The sequence below is a fragment of the Musa acuminata genome, chromosome BXJ2-8 (assembly GCF_036884655.1).
Source record: "Musa acuminata AAA Group cultivar baxijiao chromosome BXJ2-8, Cavendish_Baxijiao_AAA, whole genome shotgun sequence".
NCBI lineage: Eukaryota > Viridiplantae > Streptophyta > Magnoliopsida > Zingiberales > Musaceae > Musa > Musa acuminata.
In genome coordinates this window covers 12,285,952-12,304,424 of record NC_088345.1, presented here as the reverse complement: position 1 = coordinate 12,304,424, position 18,473 = coordinate 12,285,952, and the positions used below count along the sequence as shown (strand labels likewise).

Sequence of the window (18,473 nt, the reverse complement as noted above, 5' to 3'; positions counted from 1 at the left end):
ACTCTTCGTCTGCGCGTCCAGTGGGGGCCTTCGGCTTCGTACTTGCACAAAGGTCGGGTCAGGGAGCTCGGCCCGACCTCTCCAACGATCAAGTCAGTGGATGGTAAATGGGGGTTTCTTTAACTAAGTTCTCTCCTCCTCTCTCCCTCGTTTAGAATGCGAGGGTATTTATAGGGAAGCTTACTATTTCCTGATGTGCCCGCTTGTAGGGGGCAGGCTCGTACTCCTGGTAGCGTCTGACACTGGTGTTGGCGTGGCGTGAATGACCGAGCCTGAGTAGGATGTTTAATATGACTCGATCGACGTTTCGATCAGTTTGACCAGGTGGTGTCAGGTCAACCAAGGCGTCATCTAGAGCAACTGACGTCAACCCGAGTCTTATCGTCATTATTACCCTCATCAGTAATGATGACAGAGCGGAAGGAATCTATGATCATATGTTCTCATCCACTCGTACCCGAGAAAAAGTCTCAAGAATAATGATATCGATGGTATGATCGTATACAATTGTCATATTCGGAAATTTTAGGAAGAAAATAATCAAAATGAGTGATTTTCATATATATTTTTTTCTCCCGAAATTGTTCAGTATTTTCAAGAATAATGCGAAGGGTAGAACCGTAAAAAAGGGCCAGGAACAGAAGGGGGGCATTTACCATGTTACCAGGGCTGGAATTCCCACGCGCCTACTGCTGCCTGCGGTGCCCCAATTGTCGCCCTAACTAACCGTCCAATTCCCGACCTGCCACCCTCTTCTGCCCGTACGCTCACTCAATTAATATGGGAGTAGAGATGCCGTCAAACCCAACCCATCCTTCGCTGCCATCCTAACCCTCCCCGTCCCCATCCTCCTTTGAAATTTCAAATAGGAGCGCTCTCTCTCTCTCTCTGTGTCCGTGCGCGCATGCACGTTTCGCCCTCTCCTTGGCTCGCCGGATCATCCCCGGCTAAAGAACAAAGCCCAGGCACCAATAACCCACATTAATGGCTGCAACGCAGCACATGTTCGTCCTTCCAAATGTCCACCACCCGCCTCTGTTTCACCGCCATCACATGCGTCCCACCCCCCGTAAAACTACTAATCTTCCTGCATGGGGTCTCGTGGTCATACCCTCGCCCTGGGGCCCGATTCCCGACACTATTTGCCCACCCACACCCCTGTTTTCTCTTTTGAAAAGATCCGTTCTCGAACGGTGCTTCGTCGGCCGATCCGTTCTTGTCGGTCCCCCACTTAATTATTCTGCGCTTCTGGTCCACCTTCGTTGTTCGTTTGTGCCCCCAAACTTTGAGTTCCGCTTTGATTGATTCCTTCAAGTATGAGAGAGGAGGAGTTCGTGCCAACGACTTCATAGATTGCAGTGCTTGTTCCAGCGCGGTTCGAGAGGTATCATAGATCGGAGTGAAGGGAGGGGGATGGGGAGAGAGTGGTATTGGAGCACGAGACCTTCACAGGGTAGAGGCGACCGCGAGGAGATCAATCCTGGTTGCATGAGCTGCATGTTTCACTACTCCAACTCCACTGGCAACAGCAGCAGCAGTTGCAGACCTCCGCCAGCGTCGTCCTCATCGTCCCTGCCATCGCCTCCGAGTGACAATCGTACTTCACAGCGCAAAGGTAAGAACCGAAGCCTTCGTCTCTATTGTTGTTCGAGATCGCGAGGTTGCTCATCATGCGTTGTACGTAGGATTTGAGGCGCCCAGGAATAGTCTGGAGCTGGGCGAGGAAGAAGCATCGTCGGCGACTTCGGCCGTAAAAGGAGAGCTTTACGATGTTCCTGTGAGTGTGTTGTTTGCACCGACTAGACGATGATGTGGTCTTCGATGGCTTATCGTTTGCTACTGGATCAGGTTGGCGTAGAAGTACGGCCATTGCCGGCTCCTCTATCGAAGAGCAACAACAAGATGACGGAGTTCTCGGAGGACGAGAAGAGGAGCTCGCAGGCTGAGACGCCGAGGACACCGAGCGTCATCGCGCGCCTCATGGGCTTGGAGATCCCGGCGGAGCAGTGCTTGTCTCCGATGACCCCCGACACGCCGCCGTTTATGGAGCAGCAAGCGCAGTCTCGAATGACGAACAAGAGGAGGCACGTTATCGGTGATGGGTGCGGGAAGGAGTCTCCATCTCCGCGGCAGCCGCTCCGGAGTCTGAACTGCAACGTGTCAGCACCGCCACCAGCCAGAACGGTCGACGTCGTCGGCTCCCGCTCCTTGCCGGAGACACCGAGGGTTTCGTCAACCTGGTCTCGCGACGTGGAGGCTAGACTTTCTCTACAGCTCAACGAGGAGAACACCCGTAAGGCCGTGCATGGGTTCGGTTACTCGTCTGCGGACTACCCGCTACCTTCTTCCGCATCCGCTGCAAGGTCCAGGAAGAAAGACCGCGGAAGGCATCATGATGAGAACAAGAGCCCGAAGAGCCTCTACCATGCCCGCGAGATCGTCAAGCAAGTGAAGGAAAGTTTCAATAACAGAAGAGGAGGCGGTGGTGAACATGACAGTGGCGGAGATGAGATAAAGTCCAAGTCTAAGAGAAGCAGACCGCCTGAGAAGAAACTGGCCATGGCGGATCCCCCATCTTCCACTTGTTCCCCTCAGATCAGGCCCTTCTTGGAGGTCGCAAACAACAAAACTGAAGACGTCATCAGGAAGCCATTAGCGCAGCCTCCGATGGCGCTTCGGTCGAGGTCACCCGACCAACTGTCGTCGTCGAGAACCGTAGGAGATACTCGCGATTATGGCGAAGCAAAGGTCGTCAAGGTGGTCCTCAACAAGTGCAGGAAGGCTGATTACGAGCGATTCACAGGGAGGATCAAGAAGCAAACTCGTTCGCTTCCGACATTAGCATCACTCTTTCACTCAGCCGACTCGCTACCACAGAGGAACCAGCCTGATAAGAACAATTCCAGCTCCTCACCTTCTACTACTACGTCGAGACTTAACGAATCGTCTCAAGCAGTCCCACGGCCGCCTTTGCCGGTGAGCTTTCGTGCGCCTCGCACGTCTCCGAGATAATGAGCAAGAATTACTTGTTCTTCCTTAATGTATTTTGCTTGATATTGATTCGACACAGATTGGAAGTACTTCACATCCATCAAACGGTGAACGGAACCGCCTGCGAAAAGCACCGAAGGATAAAGATTCAGAACTCAGATACGTGACGTCTATACTCGAGCGTGCAGGAATCGGCGGAACTCACATGTTGAGATGGTATTCGCCCTCGCTCCCGATCGACCCCATCGTCTTCCATCGGCTGGAGCTCGAGTTCCCCTTCTTGATCGTGGGAGAAGGGAAACGGTGCAAAGGCTCGGAGGTCGAGACCGAAGGCAGAGCCCTCGTCGGCCCTTTGCGGCACCGATGGAACAGGAAACTCCTATTCCATCTCGTGGAGGAGATCTTGGGAGATCTCCTCCTAGGACGTTCCGATATCTTCTCCTCCCCCTGCACCGGCAGCGGCAGCAGCAGTTTCCGTCTCGTTAGACGCGACAACTGCGGCATGATCGAAAGAGAGGCGTTGCTGCAGCAACTGGTGGCGCAAATAGAGAGCTTCCCCGCTGCCGACTGCCGCGTGGTTGGCGACATCGACGCCCTCGTCGCGGGGGACCTCCGGCAGGCTAACGTCCGGCGGCTGCTGCTCCACCCCTTTGTGACGGAAGAGGCGGGCGACGTGGCGCTGGAGGTGGAGCAGGAGATCCTGGACGACCTCCTCGGCGAGACCGCGGCGTCGCTCGCGCTCTCCTCGGAAGTCTGAGGTGGCGATGGCGGTGGGGACACCGGAGGAATGCGGTCACGGTACTGTTCCCACGGAAACGCCGGGCGCCTCATGCTATCAGCAACCACAGTTGTTTGTCATGTTTGAAGCATCGGTGCCCACTCTGTAGTGTGTACTGTGCTGTGTAAACTCGACCCCACTTTGTTGTATATGAAGTAGACATCAATTTAACCCGTCTCTCTCTCTCTCTCTCTCTCTCTCTCTCTGTTTCCTCGTGGGCTTTTACCAAGAAGAAGATGTGTGGAGAAGCTTGCCCTTGTCAAGGTCGTATACAGATATGTGATCACAATCAGCCTGCAACGAGTAGCAGCATCGCACACACGTTGTATGAGATCTAAAGGCACTGTTTCCATTGATTGTCATGGTCAATGATATTGACACAAAGTTCGAAATAGAGCATGTGACAGTGAATTGAGTTAACCTTTCGGAACCAAAAAGTGTTATGGACATTAAGCCTTCCTCTATCTACGAAATTAAAGGATTATTTGCTAGTTTTTTCTTCTATTTAACCAATGGTAAACATCGATGAGCTTGAGATAATTGTTTTGTAATGATAAGAAAATAATCGTGTTATAGTGATATCTTACTAATATTCTTTATTACCACAAGTGATTAAGGGAAATTGAAATACGATATCCTTTTCCTTTTCTATTATCACTATCTAACTTATATCATATTATCCAAGTACAACTTGGATATTACATTAGACATTACAAGGAACATCCAATAGGTTCAAAGTCTCCTAATACAAGTCAGGTTCGAACGTAATTTTTAATCATCTTTTAACATTAAAAAAATAAGTAATGGTTATGACTTACCTCCACGTCTTCCTCGTCACCTTCTATCATCTAATTACATTATATATATTATATTATATAGCAAATATCATAAATAATTAAAATTATTGATTATATATGATATTGGAATATGACACTTGACATACTATCGACACTTCTGTAAGATCAATACATTGATCATTCTAAATCATACGTCACGTGGATCCTAATTCATTAAGCAGGTGATGTGACTTGATAGTTGTACAATCATAATCATAATCTCATGATTTTTGGATACGACCAATTCATCATTGAATAGTATGTGTGATTGCTTCCACTATATAACTAGATCTTCAAGTCTCACGATCATCAATCGTATTATAATAAAATAATATATCATCTCTAGAGTTAAGAGTCACTTTTAATATCTTTAATCTAATCCTCTCAAAGGAAAAGACTTTGCTAAACATACCTAAGACATAACTGGATGTAATTATTGAGTCTTGTGATTCATTCGAAAACATATTTGGGAAAGAATTACGATTGTATCCAAATCATTTATCGTATTAGACGATATGAATCAATATTATATAATATAATTAAGTATCATCATACGAAAGCATAAATAAAAAACTAATTTTCTCCATTAAAAATAGTGTGTTTGGGTCATAATTCTCAACAGGAAAATCCAGAAACTTCTTCCAAAGCCCATTTTGTTTATTTTCAATGACGAAAACAAGACATTGATTTCGGAGAGGTTTGGACGGTCGAGGAGCTCCGGCTCTCAGCGATCGATGTGGAATATATCGTGTCCCCAACGTATATCCCATAGACTTTCGCTTCTCACATGAAATTGCTGCGGGTCCCCTTTTTTCGTTCTTTCACACCGACGAGTGAGTCTTGTGTGCTCTGTGCGGGTAGTCGTAACTGAAGTCTGGACTCGTTCTGGGCGGAACACGTATACCCTTCAATGTCGTAGTGATAAGTCCCCTGACCAAATGTGTGGCCTCTCTTGAACACGTGGCGGTTTCTCGCGTCTCGCGCGCCACACGACAACGCATCCGATCCCTTCTCTCCTCTCCTCTCCCGTCCTCCCCTTTATCTACCGCCGACTCGAAATCGAGCCCAACGCAGAAGGCAAGAGGGAGATCACTCGCTCATCAATGGCGGCTCCATCTCTCAGACTGGAGGGCTCTTTCGCTCTCTCGGTGCTCCCCTCGACCTCCATTTCCCCTTTGATTGCCGCGCCGCGAGTGGTGGCGGCGGCTCCGAGGCCAATACCCCTCTTCCGAAGGAGCCTCCCCTCGCCCATCTCCCGTAGGAGTTGTCGGTTCGCGGTGAAGGCTTCCTCGGCCCCGCCCACGGCAGAAGAACTCAAGGTCTCCAGCTCATTCCTCTTTTCCGCCCAAGAAGGTCCCTCCTTTTTTTCGTGTCTATTTTTGTTTTGATCGGTAATGGCTAGGTCTCTGCAGATATCAACGATCTCCACGAAGCCGGTCGAAGGGCAGAAGACCGGGACCAGCGGGCTCAGGAAGAAGGTTCTCTCGTGCTTCGTCCCCTCTCTTTTTGATGCGTTCTTTTTTCGCGGTTGTAATGGATGATGGCTTCGAGCTGAGTTTGAATTGGTGGTGGATTTAGGTTAAGGTTTTCCAAGAAGAGAATTATCTGGCAAACTGGATACAGGTATGAGCAATTCATTGCGTTGAAGTTGAAGTGATGAGTGAATGGAAGGGAGCTCTTATGCGGTCTGGGTGGCGCAGGCGCTGTTTAATTCTTTGCCTCCTGAGGATTACAAGGGTGGCGTGCTGGTATTGGGAGGCGATGGTCGGTATTTCAATCGTGAGGCTGCACAGGTAGACATCTGGGAATACGTGAGAGGAGCTTGATTGATAGCTAATCGTTTCCGTATCTCACTCTTCATAAATTTGTTTCTTGGTTGTGATGGATTGCTTCTCGTGGTCATTTGAGGGATGCAGATAATCATCAAGATCGCTGCAGGGAATGGCGTGGGAAAGATTCTTGTCGGCAGGTGAGTGATTTACTGCTTCCGGGATCGTAATTGCTGATCCAAATGAGTCTGTCCACTCTGGTTATCACTGCCATAAAAGCTTACCTAAATTCATGCTACTAGACCAACTTTAGCCCCATCTAACTCTGATAGCATTCGTCATGATCTCTCATCCAATAGTCAACCTCGTTGAGCCTAAATCTTATTGTAATGATCGAGCATGATGAGGTAACCCACTTTCGATGAGGGCTAAATCTGGCTGTTAAATTCCCTCAAGGCCTTGACGTCATCATCCAGACCCAACACAATAAAGAATTAGACCCCCGAGCCTGATGGGATAACTGACGAGAGGACCAAATCGGGTGGTTAAAATCGCTCACTTTAGGTTTTGATGTCCTTGTCAAGACCCAACATAGCCCAGAATTAGACCTTGGAGCTTGATGGGATAACTGATTTGTTAAATTACCCAAACTACTAACACAAAATGCTTAATCTCAAGGTAGCAATAGTATACCTATCAGATCATTCCAATTTAAGTGGTAGCTCACTTATACTGTGCGACTAAATTAGGGGCCTTGACATTCTCGTCAAGACCCAACATTGTTCAAAATTAAACCCTCGAGCCTGATGGGATAAATGATTCATTAACTTCGTTAAGTCTAAACTACTAACCTAAAATGTTTAAGCCCAAGGCAGTGATTGCAAAAGGCGCTCGGGCGCTCGCCTAGGCGCTCGGGCGAGGCGAGGCGAGGCCTGAGCGCCTCGCTAATGTCCCAGGCGGCGCGCTTCAATCAGGCGCCGCCTAGGCGCTCGCTCGAGCCCAGGCGCTGGGCGCTTCGGGCGAGCGCCTGGGTAAACCGAACCAGAATTTTAGGTCTGGTTCGATTGTTAGTTGGTTCAATCGAACCAACTAAACCGATATAACCCCAACCCTAACCTGCTGCCGCTGCCGATCCCGATCGCGATCTCGTCGCTCGCTGTCGCTGCTCCTGCTGCCGCTGCTCGCCGCTGTCGCTGCTCGCGCCTCCCGCGAGCCTTCCCGTTGCTCGTGCCTCCCGCGAGCCTTCCCGCTGCTCGTGCCTCCCGCTGCTCGCGCCTCCGGCGAGCCCTCTCGCTGCTCGCGCCTCCTGCGAGCCCTCTCGCTGCTCGCGCCTCCTGCGAGCCCTCCTGCTGCTCGCGCCTCCCGCGAGCCCTCTCGCTGCTCGCGTCTCCTGCGAGCCCTCCCGCGAGCCTTCCCGCTGCTCGCGCCTCCCTCGAGCCCTCCCGCTGCTCACGCCTCCCGCGAGCCCTCCCGCTGCTCGCGCCTTCCGCTCCCTTTCCCTTTCCCGCTGCCGCTGCCGTCGCTCGGCGCTGCTGCTGCTGCCGCTGCCGCCGCTCACCACTGCCGCTGCCGCCACTACTGTCATCGCTCGCCGCCGCTGCTGCCGCCGCTCGCCGCTGCTTCCTCGTTTCTCCGTCAGCAGATTTATACTATTAATGTGATTATATTTATTAATTATATTATATATTTTTATATTTTTATTTAAAATTTTAAATAATTATATTTATTAATTATATTTTATATTTTTATATTTTAGCGCCTCGCTTCGCTCGGGCGAGCGCCTAGCGCCTCGGGCGTTTTTGGACCTTGGCGCCTTTTGGCGCCTAGCGCTTTTTAAATCACTGGCCCAAGGTAACTGAAATACATCTCAGCCGACTTTTGATGTGAGATTAAATCGGGAGTGTTATATTTCAAATAACCTTTAACATGACCTGAGCGATCTTTTCTTTAGTCTAAGCTGGCTGAGAAATTTAAGCTATGAACCTGAACTATAGGGCTGTCTGAAGCTTTCAAACCATCATGGAAGCTGTAAAATTCATATCTTTTGACTGTGGAGAACTTTCTTCTATTTTGTAATCCTAAATCTGCCAACAATGTTAATCTTTAGAGCTAAACCTGGTGATAATGGGACCAATAGTTAAGAAAAAAAAAACTCTATCATAACAATTTTTGTCTTTCTTGTTCTGATCTTGCACTTTTGTCCCATTGGTAATAAATATTTCAGGATCTTTGCAATTATTGAGTTCTATAATAAATCAGATTCTTATTGAAAAAGTATTTCACAGTATTTATGTCATAGAATTGAATTCTAAATGTTGAGTATTGCCCTGGCAGGGATGGCCTCATGTCAACTCCAGCTGTTTCTGCAGTGATTAGGAAGAGAGGGGTATGCTTCATTTTATATATTATTTGGAAGTGGACTGTCTTGTTGTGTTTCTGTTGGATCAAATTTTCTTGGCAGGCGAATGGTGGTTTTATAATGAGTGCAAGTCATAATCCCGGTGGACCAGAATATGACTGGGGAATTAAGGTGAGTATGTTACTACTTGGTTATCAAATTTCCTCCTCCTTTCATGAGAACAGAGTTCTTGACAATTGTTTCTGTCTCTGGATTAGTTTCACTGAAGGACTTCTCTGAGAATAACCTGCAGAGCTATATAACAGGTTTCTTTTTGTGTGGTGATAATCTTGGTTTGGAACTATGAAATTGAAGTTTGTTTATGGGGGGGATATCTTTGTTCCATCATCATTTATGAGCTGGAGTTGATAAATCTAAATGACTAGTTATTGTAATGGACTTTTTTTTTCTTTTCATATCTGAATAATCTGACGTAGAATAGTTTATTCCCCTTGTTTCATTTAGTAATTTATCAGTCATTCTCTCATGTTGACATTGCAGTTTAACTACAGCAGCGGACAACCTGCACCAGAATCGATAACTGACAAAATTTATGGGAACACACTTTCAGTATGTCTCTTTATCCTCTCAGGTCCATTTCATCTTTTGTTCCTCTGGTAAAGAGGATGTTATCATCCTGTCAGTACTAAATTTCATTAATATCTATCCTGTAATCTGAACTATGTGACCTGTCTTGTATCTCAAAAGCCTTCAACTTCTTCTCATTCGAAGCTTAGTAGTTTGAGCTAAAATGAAACGATATAAATCTGACTGAAGCTTGTTGAATTTTAAAATCAAGTATTCGGGGAGGAAAAGATCATTGTACCTCTGAGTTTAAGCTTTATGCCTCTTGTGATCATATGGAATAGAAGTTTGATTTTCTGTGTATGATATTGATTGGCTATATTGAATGTTTTTCCAGTTTGAAATATGTTATTATCTTCTGAGGCACTTCGTCTTGTTCATTAAAATTGCTATCTAGATACTGCATCTGCTATCTCGATATTGCACCTGGATCAGGATTCCTGTCTGCTGCCACTTCAGGCTTCCTAATTTCGTCTAATTTGGTTGTCTATATCCACAATTTTCAGTTCTAAATTTGTGTAAATTTGTAACTGCAGATTTCTGAGATAAAAATTGCAGATATTCCAGACGTTGATCTCTCCTCCCTTGGAGTTGTAAGCTATGGAAATTTCACAGTGGAAGTGATAGACCCTGTTTCTGATTACTTGGAATTAATGGAGGTACAAGATAAACCAGAACTGAATTATGGATGATGCTGCCTGTTTCATCTTTTGAAGTCTTGCAATTCTAATTCCTACTTCTGCAGAATGTGTTCGATTTTGAGCTTATCAAGGGTCTTGTTTCCCGGCCTGATTTCAGGTACGCAATTTATAAATTGGAATTTAAACCTAAGTAACATAAAAGCATTACTTCAAGCTTATCAGAAGATAATGGATGACACTGTTGAACTTTAAAATAGAATGATTACTTTCTGCAGCAAACATCATGCTTGTTGAATGAATCTACCATTCATGATTGTTGATAAAAACCCTAAATGTGTCAGAGGCAGTAATAGCGTTTATGCATCCTTGATTCGTAATGGGGTGGTCAGATGCAGAATGAAGAGGACCAGTTTCAGTCTGATTTTTTATTAAAACAGTGAAGGTGCTTTTACATCAGTTTGTGTAAGTATGATGTTGTCACTGTTGTTGGTGGTGGTGGAATAAACATATTGCAGGTAGAATCAGTTAGAGAAAAGAGTAAACAACTTATTTTTCTTTTGAAATCTGAATTACATTGGCATTTTATATGTTTCTCCTTGATATTGGTCCCTTTTCTGAATAGAAGTAACCAGTCATTTCTCTTACCAGAGCAGTACTCATTCATATCCATCGGATAAGGAAAGTTGATGCCCAGCGTATTCTTAACTGATCCACATCTGGCTGTCCCAAACTTTTAAGATTCAGTTCCTGTTGGACCTTATACGCCTATTGCCAGGCAGATAAGCTGCCCAACTTAAAAGAATCAATAAACAGAAAAGAGAAAAAAGAAAGAACATCAGCTGTTAAACATGCTAAGAGGCTAGATCTGTTGGCAGCATGCAATGTCATGCTTGACTGCACTGATCAAATTAGCTGAGTGACCACAGTTTTAGGACGCTTTAATACCAAATGATCTAATTCACTGGGTATTCTGAAAGTCCCGGTTCAATAAAAAATTTAATTTTTTTAATTTTGGAGCTGATTTGCAGCCTTTGGCACATTTTGTTAGCGCAATTTTTTTAAATATTTTTTAGTTTAATATTTGAGGATTTTTCTTTGTAGTATATTATTGAAAGTTACATTTTTACCACTTATAGTTTCTTGCGGCAAGGTTCATTGTCTTTCTTCTGACTGTTTATCTTCATGAACAAGCAGCATCTGTTTTCTTAAATGTGGCCAGTGGCATGAAATTGTTGAAACTAATCTTTCAGGTTCACATTTGATGCGATGCATGCTGTGACTGGGGCATATGCAAAACCTATATTTGTGGACCGCCTTGGAGCTAGCCTGGTTTGAGATTCAATCATTGCATTAGCTATATTGCTTTAATTGTGACCTGAATGTTATTACTATGTTCATTGAAGGACTGCATCTCAAATGGAGTGCCTTTAGAAGATTTTGGGCATGGGCATCCTGATCCAAATCTTACGTAAGGAATTTATAATCCTTGCAGTACGTTTCTTGTGGTAGTTTCATATCCTCAACTATTTTGGAACAGGTATGCCAAAGATCTTGTTAAGATTATGTATTCTGAGGATGCACCGGATTTTGGAGCAGCAAGTGATGGTACGTGTATGATTTACGATGAGAATTAAGTATATATTCTGATTTGCTGGTTTTCATGCTTGCTATTTGAAAATGTGGATTGTATTCACTCTAAAGAAAGAAAGATGACTTAACTATTTATTCAAATATAAGAAAGAGTTGGTAGCTGTAAGGGTTTCTAGGATTTGTTTCAGTTAGACAGTTCATTCTATTATAAAAGTGTCTTACTGAAGATTATGATGCTTGTAATCAATTATATTTAACCTGTCATTCTTCTATTTTCAAGTGTTTATTTTCTTCATTGGAATTTAGAAGTATGTATTCTAATGGAGTCCAGTCTTATAGCAAAATATGCTTATTGCCTTCAGGTGACGGTGATCGAAATATGATACTTGGAAGAGGCTTTTTCATCACACCATCAGATTCTGTTGCGATTATTGCAGCTAATGCAGAGGAAGCCATCCCTTACTTTAAAGATGGTGCCAAGGTATAAAAATAAAAAAAAGAATCAAGTATTCTTATGACCTTGATGGAAATAGTGAACTTTATAGCTGCTAATGATTTCTACAGGGACTTGCTAGGTCTATGCCTACAAGTGGAGCACTTGATCGTGTTGCATCAAAACTGAATGTTCCTTTCTTTGAGGTTTTGTACTTGTGAAATTCCTTTAGATCATCAGTTTTCTGGATGATTATTCATGCATATAATATGAATGATGTACATAGTCTCTTCACTTCTTGAAGATCCATTTTACAATATTATTGGATGTTGGATGTCCACATTTGAATTGCAGTAGTATATATGCTATATTGTTACATGTTCTGTAGGCCCAGGTCAATAGATTGTCCACTTAAGCTTCAGCACACGTGTACTTGTACATAGACATTTGCATATACATATGTATATGCATATGCATTTTGACTTTTTTTAATTGCTTGTCTTAATCTGGTTTTTTAATATACAGGTTCCAACTGGTTGGAAATTCTTTGGAAATCTGATGGATGCAGGGAAGTTATCTATATGTGGGGAAGAAAGTTTTGGAACAGGTTCAGATCACATCCGGGAGAAGGATGGGATTTGGTAAGCTTGTTTGTAAAATTATGTAGGGGTGAAGTGTTTGGTTATTTTTGAATACATAGCAAATGTCATGTTGATTTAGGACGAGTTTGATAGCTTTGCTTTGCTAGCTTGCCTTTTGCTGACTTTGATGGTCTCTACTTGGATCCTTTGGTCCGTTATCCATTACACTTGCTGAGTTTGACCCCTGCTTATGTTTTTTGTGCAAATTGGTCTTGATCTTGTCCATGGTGCTGGAAAGCAAAATCAAAATGTCTAGAGCCTCAGCTCGTACAGTGGTGAATTTTGTTCTATTAGTTGATTCAACTATTTTTCAGGGCTGTACTGGCTTGGCTTTCCATCATTGCCTACCAGAATAAGGACAAAAAGGTTGGGGAGAAGTTGGTCTCAGTTGCTGACATTGCAAAGGAGCACTGGACAACCTACGGCAGGAATTTCTTCTCTAGATATGATTATGAGGTCAGAAGGAAAATAAAAATGAAAGGAAAACTTTTTCCATGAAATATTGTGGTCTCAATATACTATTTATTGCTGTTGTCAGGAATGTGAATCTGAAGGAGCCAATAAAATGATGGAGTATCTTAGAGATGTCATCTCTAAAACCAAGTCTGGTGAAAAATACGGTAGTTATTTTATACTCCATGGTTTGTGTTCATTTATTTTTTCTTCTTTCTTATGTACTTGTTAATGTTCTGTGGTCATAGGAAATTATACCGTTCAATTTGCTGATGATTTCTCCTACAAGGATCCTGTAAGTTTCATTTAGCCACCACTTAAGCATCCTTTTCAGCAGAAGGGAAATGACACTTGTCATTCTTTGGGCACTGAATGATTTGAAATGGTGCCAAACCAGGTGGATGGCAGTGTAGCATCGAAGCAAGGCCTTCGATTTGTTTTCACTGATGGATCGAGGATTATATATCGTTTGTCGGTAATGAAAATACTGATTATTATCCTTAGAAATATTGTTTCTTGGAGGAATGGATTAAGTTACCTGGTATTCTGAGTGCAACACATCATATTTGACAGGGCACTGGATCGGCAGGTGCAACCATCCGAATATATATCGAACAGTTTGAGCCTGATGTGTCCAAGCATGGGACAGATGCACAGACAGCATTGAAGCCTTTGATAGGTTAGTGATTTGTTGTTACTTTGAAGGAAAATGCTGGAGTTACCCACCTGCCATCTACTGGGCCATTTTACCACGAGGTGACTCTTAGCTCTTGCTTCCTGCAGCTAATGACATGGTAAATGGCAGGATGGGAGGGGGACTCAAATCTACAAGTTATCTTAGTTTGTTGTTTCTTATTAAAGAATATTGCTAATGGTTTGGTCCTGTCTTAGGTTTGGCATTGTCCATTTCGAAGCTCAGCGAGTTCACCGGCAGGGAGAAGCCTACGGTCATCACATAAGTTAGTTCTGGTGCTCTCTTGTCAGAATCCCTTTTTTTGTTATATTTGATCCCCTTCTTTTGTTTAATGCAATCATAAACATATTTTACATGTACTACATGTTCACTGTTATGCCCGTGGTCCAATGCCTTTTGATATAACCCTCCTCTTGATGCCATAAGTTTCCCATGTATATGATAGACTTTTGTTTGCCGCCTTATCGGTTTATCATGAACCTGAAGAACCTTTCCAAGCAGGTGCTTTAGATTCGTGCTGCCATTTGCTTGTGGCAAATGTTTCAACTTAAACTGGATTTTTCTCATAGAGCTTCGGGAGAATCTGTTGATCAGTCCTGGTACATAATTTTATGATGATACTGGCAATTGTTGAAACTTGGTGAAATCTGAGACTTGTGTAACAGCTCTTTGCGACATCAAAAGCCGACTGCAAAAATAAAGATTGGTTTTATGATTTGAACTCTTTTTTTGGGAAAACAAATCAGAAGCTTCTTAATGTAGTTATTGATAGGAGCGAGGGACATTGACAATCCCATGGTTGTTTCTTTGGTCTTTTCTTGGTCCTCTTCCATCTTGGCATGATGTTTGGTTTTGAATTGACTTAACTCTCTTCCAATCATTTACAGCAAGAAACAACCAGACATGTTTCTTCTGTAGGATGGACGACCTATCCCAGCAATGGTCATCGATGAAGAGGAGAAGAGAATTCTTCTACCAAATATATCCAAGCACTTGGCCCACAAGTGTCATTAAAATGAAGGCTTTTGATCTTATTAGATGGGCTACAATTAGACCCAAAAGAAACACAACTTTATAGCTAAATAATAAACAAATTTTGACTGTCTCCTTCTGTATCTGCTGATTGGAAATTTGGGTGGCCAACCTACAAATATATTTGATTCTCCTAGAGTTTTAGATCTGACTCGAGCCTTGTCTTTTTATTGCACTTGATATTTTCACCAATGTTGTCATCTTCGTTCCATCGTGTCTCCATGTTTTAGCTCCTGTGAGGATCTTATGCTTGCATTTTTGTTTATTTTTTCCGTCACTCTTCTGGAGCAAGTCAACGAGGGAGCAGCGATGCAGGATCTAAATAGTCGCTTTCTCGATCCTCTTCTCCACTGGGTTGATGGTGGTGACGCAATAATTATTCTTACAGCTCTTACAGACTGTCTTATTCATGAAAAGTAAAGATTGCATGCACAGTTTAGGATTTGATGGCATATTATCAACTAGATTGGATTAACATCTTTTAATGGTAACTGAGGCCACAACCGGATGGATTTGATGGAGGTGTTGTGTCACTCGGGATCGTAGGTCAAGTCAATTCCGGTGCGATAGTGTTGCAATATCTGGGTTATGCTTTTATGCTCACTGCTTCTCCTCCATTAAATCTTTCCTTGGATCAGCAAATCTTATCTTTACGATGAGATCAATTCTCAGCAAATTTCAAGGATGAATATTCTTTTGGCCCGTCCACCCACGAGAGAGCCATCGATCGGGTCGGTCTGGTCCGATTCATTTCGATCCCAACTTAATGGTATTAGATATTTTTTTTTGTTTATTACATATCAAATTCGAGTCATTTATATTGGGACAAAGCAGCTGAGAGAGAGAGAGAGAGAGAGAGAGAGAGAGGGGGTAGAACTCTGCCGACTTGGCATCTCAAGCATCCATCATCACACAGTGGCCGACGCAATGAAGCGCGTGGCATCGATGGACGTCAAGAGGCGAGAGCGGAAGCGATGGAAATTTGGAACCCCCCATATAAAAGGTGACGTGGGTACGTGGGAAGTGTGCAGGAGGGTTGGATTTGTTCCCCATGCATTATTAACTGGAAACCAAACCGAAGCGATGATGGAGGGGCAAAATCCGAGGCTCGCTGGATCCATTCATTCCGGAGTAGTAATCGCCATACTGTAGCTTCCACTTTCTGCTCAATGATGGAAGGATGGATGCTGCTGTGAGCTCATCATTGCCACCATGATTTAGACTCACTTTTTGCTTGCCTCTCACCAGGGTTTTGCTCCCATGTTGCACCATTGCAACTCCTGTTCAACTGCACACACCAGTACCGTGCAACCCTCCAGCATCAACGAGAAGACCAAAGCCTTCCGTGTAGCAACTGCTGTGCCACTTTGTCGAGCTTGTTCGTGAGAGAGAGAGAGGATGATGGAAGCATCGGTTGTGTGACATGAGATATTGCAGGACTCCTAATCTCTCCATCTTTGACATGCTATATTAGGGAAACAGTGGGATGACCCTGTTTCACCCACTTCGTCATCCATGGGAGCTCCGTCGGCCTCCCAAAGTGGCCACTGGCAAAGTCCAAGTCCCATGTTGGTCTCCAACAGCCATTCCACTCCCTCTCCCCCTTCCCCCCCCAAAGTACAATCATCTCCTACACCCCCAGACAGTGAGCTCAACCCTTCTAGGTCGCACCTCCACTTCCTTCCAAGAACAAGAATCTCTCTCTCTCTCTCTCTCTCTCTCTCTCTCTCTCTCTCGCACGCACGCACGCACGCATACACACACACACATATGAGAGGGCAGAGGGCACAGAGACCTTTATCGCGGGACCATGAGCAGAATGGCAACAGTAATAAAGGCATGCATTTGGAGAGCTCGGACACCACCATATGCATCACCACCACCACCACCACAACCTCCTCTTTCTCCCCCTCTCTTCTCACACTATGATGAGCCACTACTGCTGCTGCTAATCTTGTTTCTTGTTCTCGCCTATGATTCCATGGCCACCTTGTCGTTTGCTTTGGACAAGAAGAGGGGAAAAGGTTGGTGTCCTTTGTTTTGGAGCCCCTCATGCTTCTGTCGGCCGGGAGATCCTCCAGGGATTGCGTGTGTTACGCTATTGCTCGCCACTGCCTCGACTCTGACATGCCATTTGCTGCCATCGAGAGGCACCCAAGGCCGTGGCCGATGTGGGGATAAACGAGTACGGTGTAAAGGATGCCGAGCCAGCGAAAGGCAGCCATCTCATTGGCTGGATTGCATTTATTTGTACACAGAATCATGGAAGGTGATGTCATATATATGGGTGATTGGTGGGTTTTTGAATCATCTGTTAACTGATAAGCTGAAAGCATGGTTTTGTAAGAAGGATGTCATGGATATCCCATCTGAGGAGAAGCTTTGTGAGGAACTGCCGACTCGGCTTTACATGACACAGGCGTGGCCTGTAGCCATTGTCTTTTTGGGACAACTCATCTTTCAGCTATTAACAGCACCTCAAATGTAGTGTGCGTGGATCTCTTCATCGGTGATCTTGATGCTACTTGTACAAGTGATTCTCTTGGGGGTTACCCATCTTTGGGCGCTGATTGAAAAATGCACGCATCAGATATGCACGAGAAAGCAGCAAAAAATTGTTGCTGCCATGCAAATGATGTATCGAGCGAGTGCATCATCAATTCTAAAACAAATTAGATCAAAGAAAACAATATAAGGCTTTCATCAGTAGTAGAAAATGCTTGCAGTATAGATTCGTTTGGTATTTCAGACACAGAGAGAGAGAGAGAGAGAGAGAGAGAGAGAGAGAGAGAGAGAGAGAGAGAAAACTAAACTCAGATTGTGTACTTCGGCAAATATGCCTGTGGCAGAAGATTAGTTATTTCTGAAAACAAAATGGACAAACTTATGGCGATATGCAGTGAGAAACAACGATCATCCATCCCACAAACACAAATGGATCCAAAGGAGCAAACATTAATCTAGTGAGCTTGCTGTTTTTTATTGGGTGTGTGGTGTGCACGAGGAAGTCCTCAAGAGCTTAAGCATCAGCCATAACAGTTTTAGAGACTATGAAAGTGCCATGGCAATCCCATTTCCCTTTCGACTAGATTATTTGCGGTTATTGTCCTTGTTGTTTGCTCGTCTGTCTTTGTCCTGTTTTGTTTTGTTTTGCGCTGTGGAAAAGTCCTAAAGAGTATAATAATGAGACACCGGGAAACAACCTTCTCATCCATGGTGATTCTTAAATCGTATGTATTTGTGGTCCTTTTAGGGTAACGACAAGTATTCTATGAGATCCTAGAGAACAGCGCTTCGAGTTAACTCTCGGTCGTGATTAAAAACCACGGTGCGAATTGATGTGCTCTCAATCTAGTCGCGCATGATTCGGCATGAGAATGACTAGTTCTTCTCCAGCTTCATGATGGTGCCATTGCGGTGATCGCTGGATGAACGAGCCGTGTCAACTGCTGATTGATGCAGTGATTGCCGGATGACGGAGACGGAAGTGGACTGGAATAAATCGGGGAAGAAGATAATCCAAGTATAGACTGTGACAGTGACACCGGACATGGATAACATCACCGGTTAGTATGTACACGTCGGCTGTCCTATTGCTGACGAGTAAAAGCCTAAGATCTCGTTGTCCAATG

The 18,473-nt window shown here is 44.4% G+C and overlaps 2 protein-coding genes across 2 annotated transcripts; both read left to right on the top strand.

Moving 5' to 3' along the window:
* The first annotated feature begins 1,242 nt into the window (after positions 1-1,242).
* Positions 1,243-3,959, top strand: LOC135619224 (uncharacterized). The gene is made up of 4 exons (XM_065121030.1): positions 1,243-1,615; positions 1,686-1,777; positions 1,849-2,976; positions 3,071-3,959. Exons 1-4 carry the CDS (start codon positions 1,414-1,416, stop codon positions 3,746-3,748), a joined length of 2,100 nt encoding a protein of 699 aa, XP_064977102.1. The 5' UTR covers positions 1,243-1,413; the 3' UTR covers positions 3,749-3,959.
* A 1,658-nt stretch (positions 3,960-5,617) lies between these two features.
* Positions 5,618-14,306, top strand: LOC103994987 (phosphoglucomutase, chloroplastic). Its single transcript, XM_009415471.3, has 22 exons — positions 5,618-5,924; positions 6,018-6,083; positions 6,184-6,228; positions 6,306-6,398; positions 6,522-6,574; positions 8,709-8,760; positions 8,836-8,904; positions 9,274-9,342; positions 9,894-10,016; positions 10,103-10,155; positions 11,249-11,327; positions 11,402-11,466; positions 11,536-11,603; positions 11,951-12,069; positions 12,153-12,227; positions 12,547-12,662; positions 12,977-13,118; positions 13,201-13,282; positions 13,364-13,410; positions 13,513-13,590; positions 13,689-13,794; positions 14,007-14,306. Exons 1-22 carry the CDS (start codon positions 5,709-5,711, stop codon positions 14,072-14,074), a joined length of 1,884 nt encoding a protein of 627 aa, XP_009413746.2. The 5' UTR covers positions 5,618-5,708; the 3' UTR covers positions 14,075-14,306.
* Positions 14,307-18,473: the final 4,167 nt, after the last annotated feature.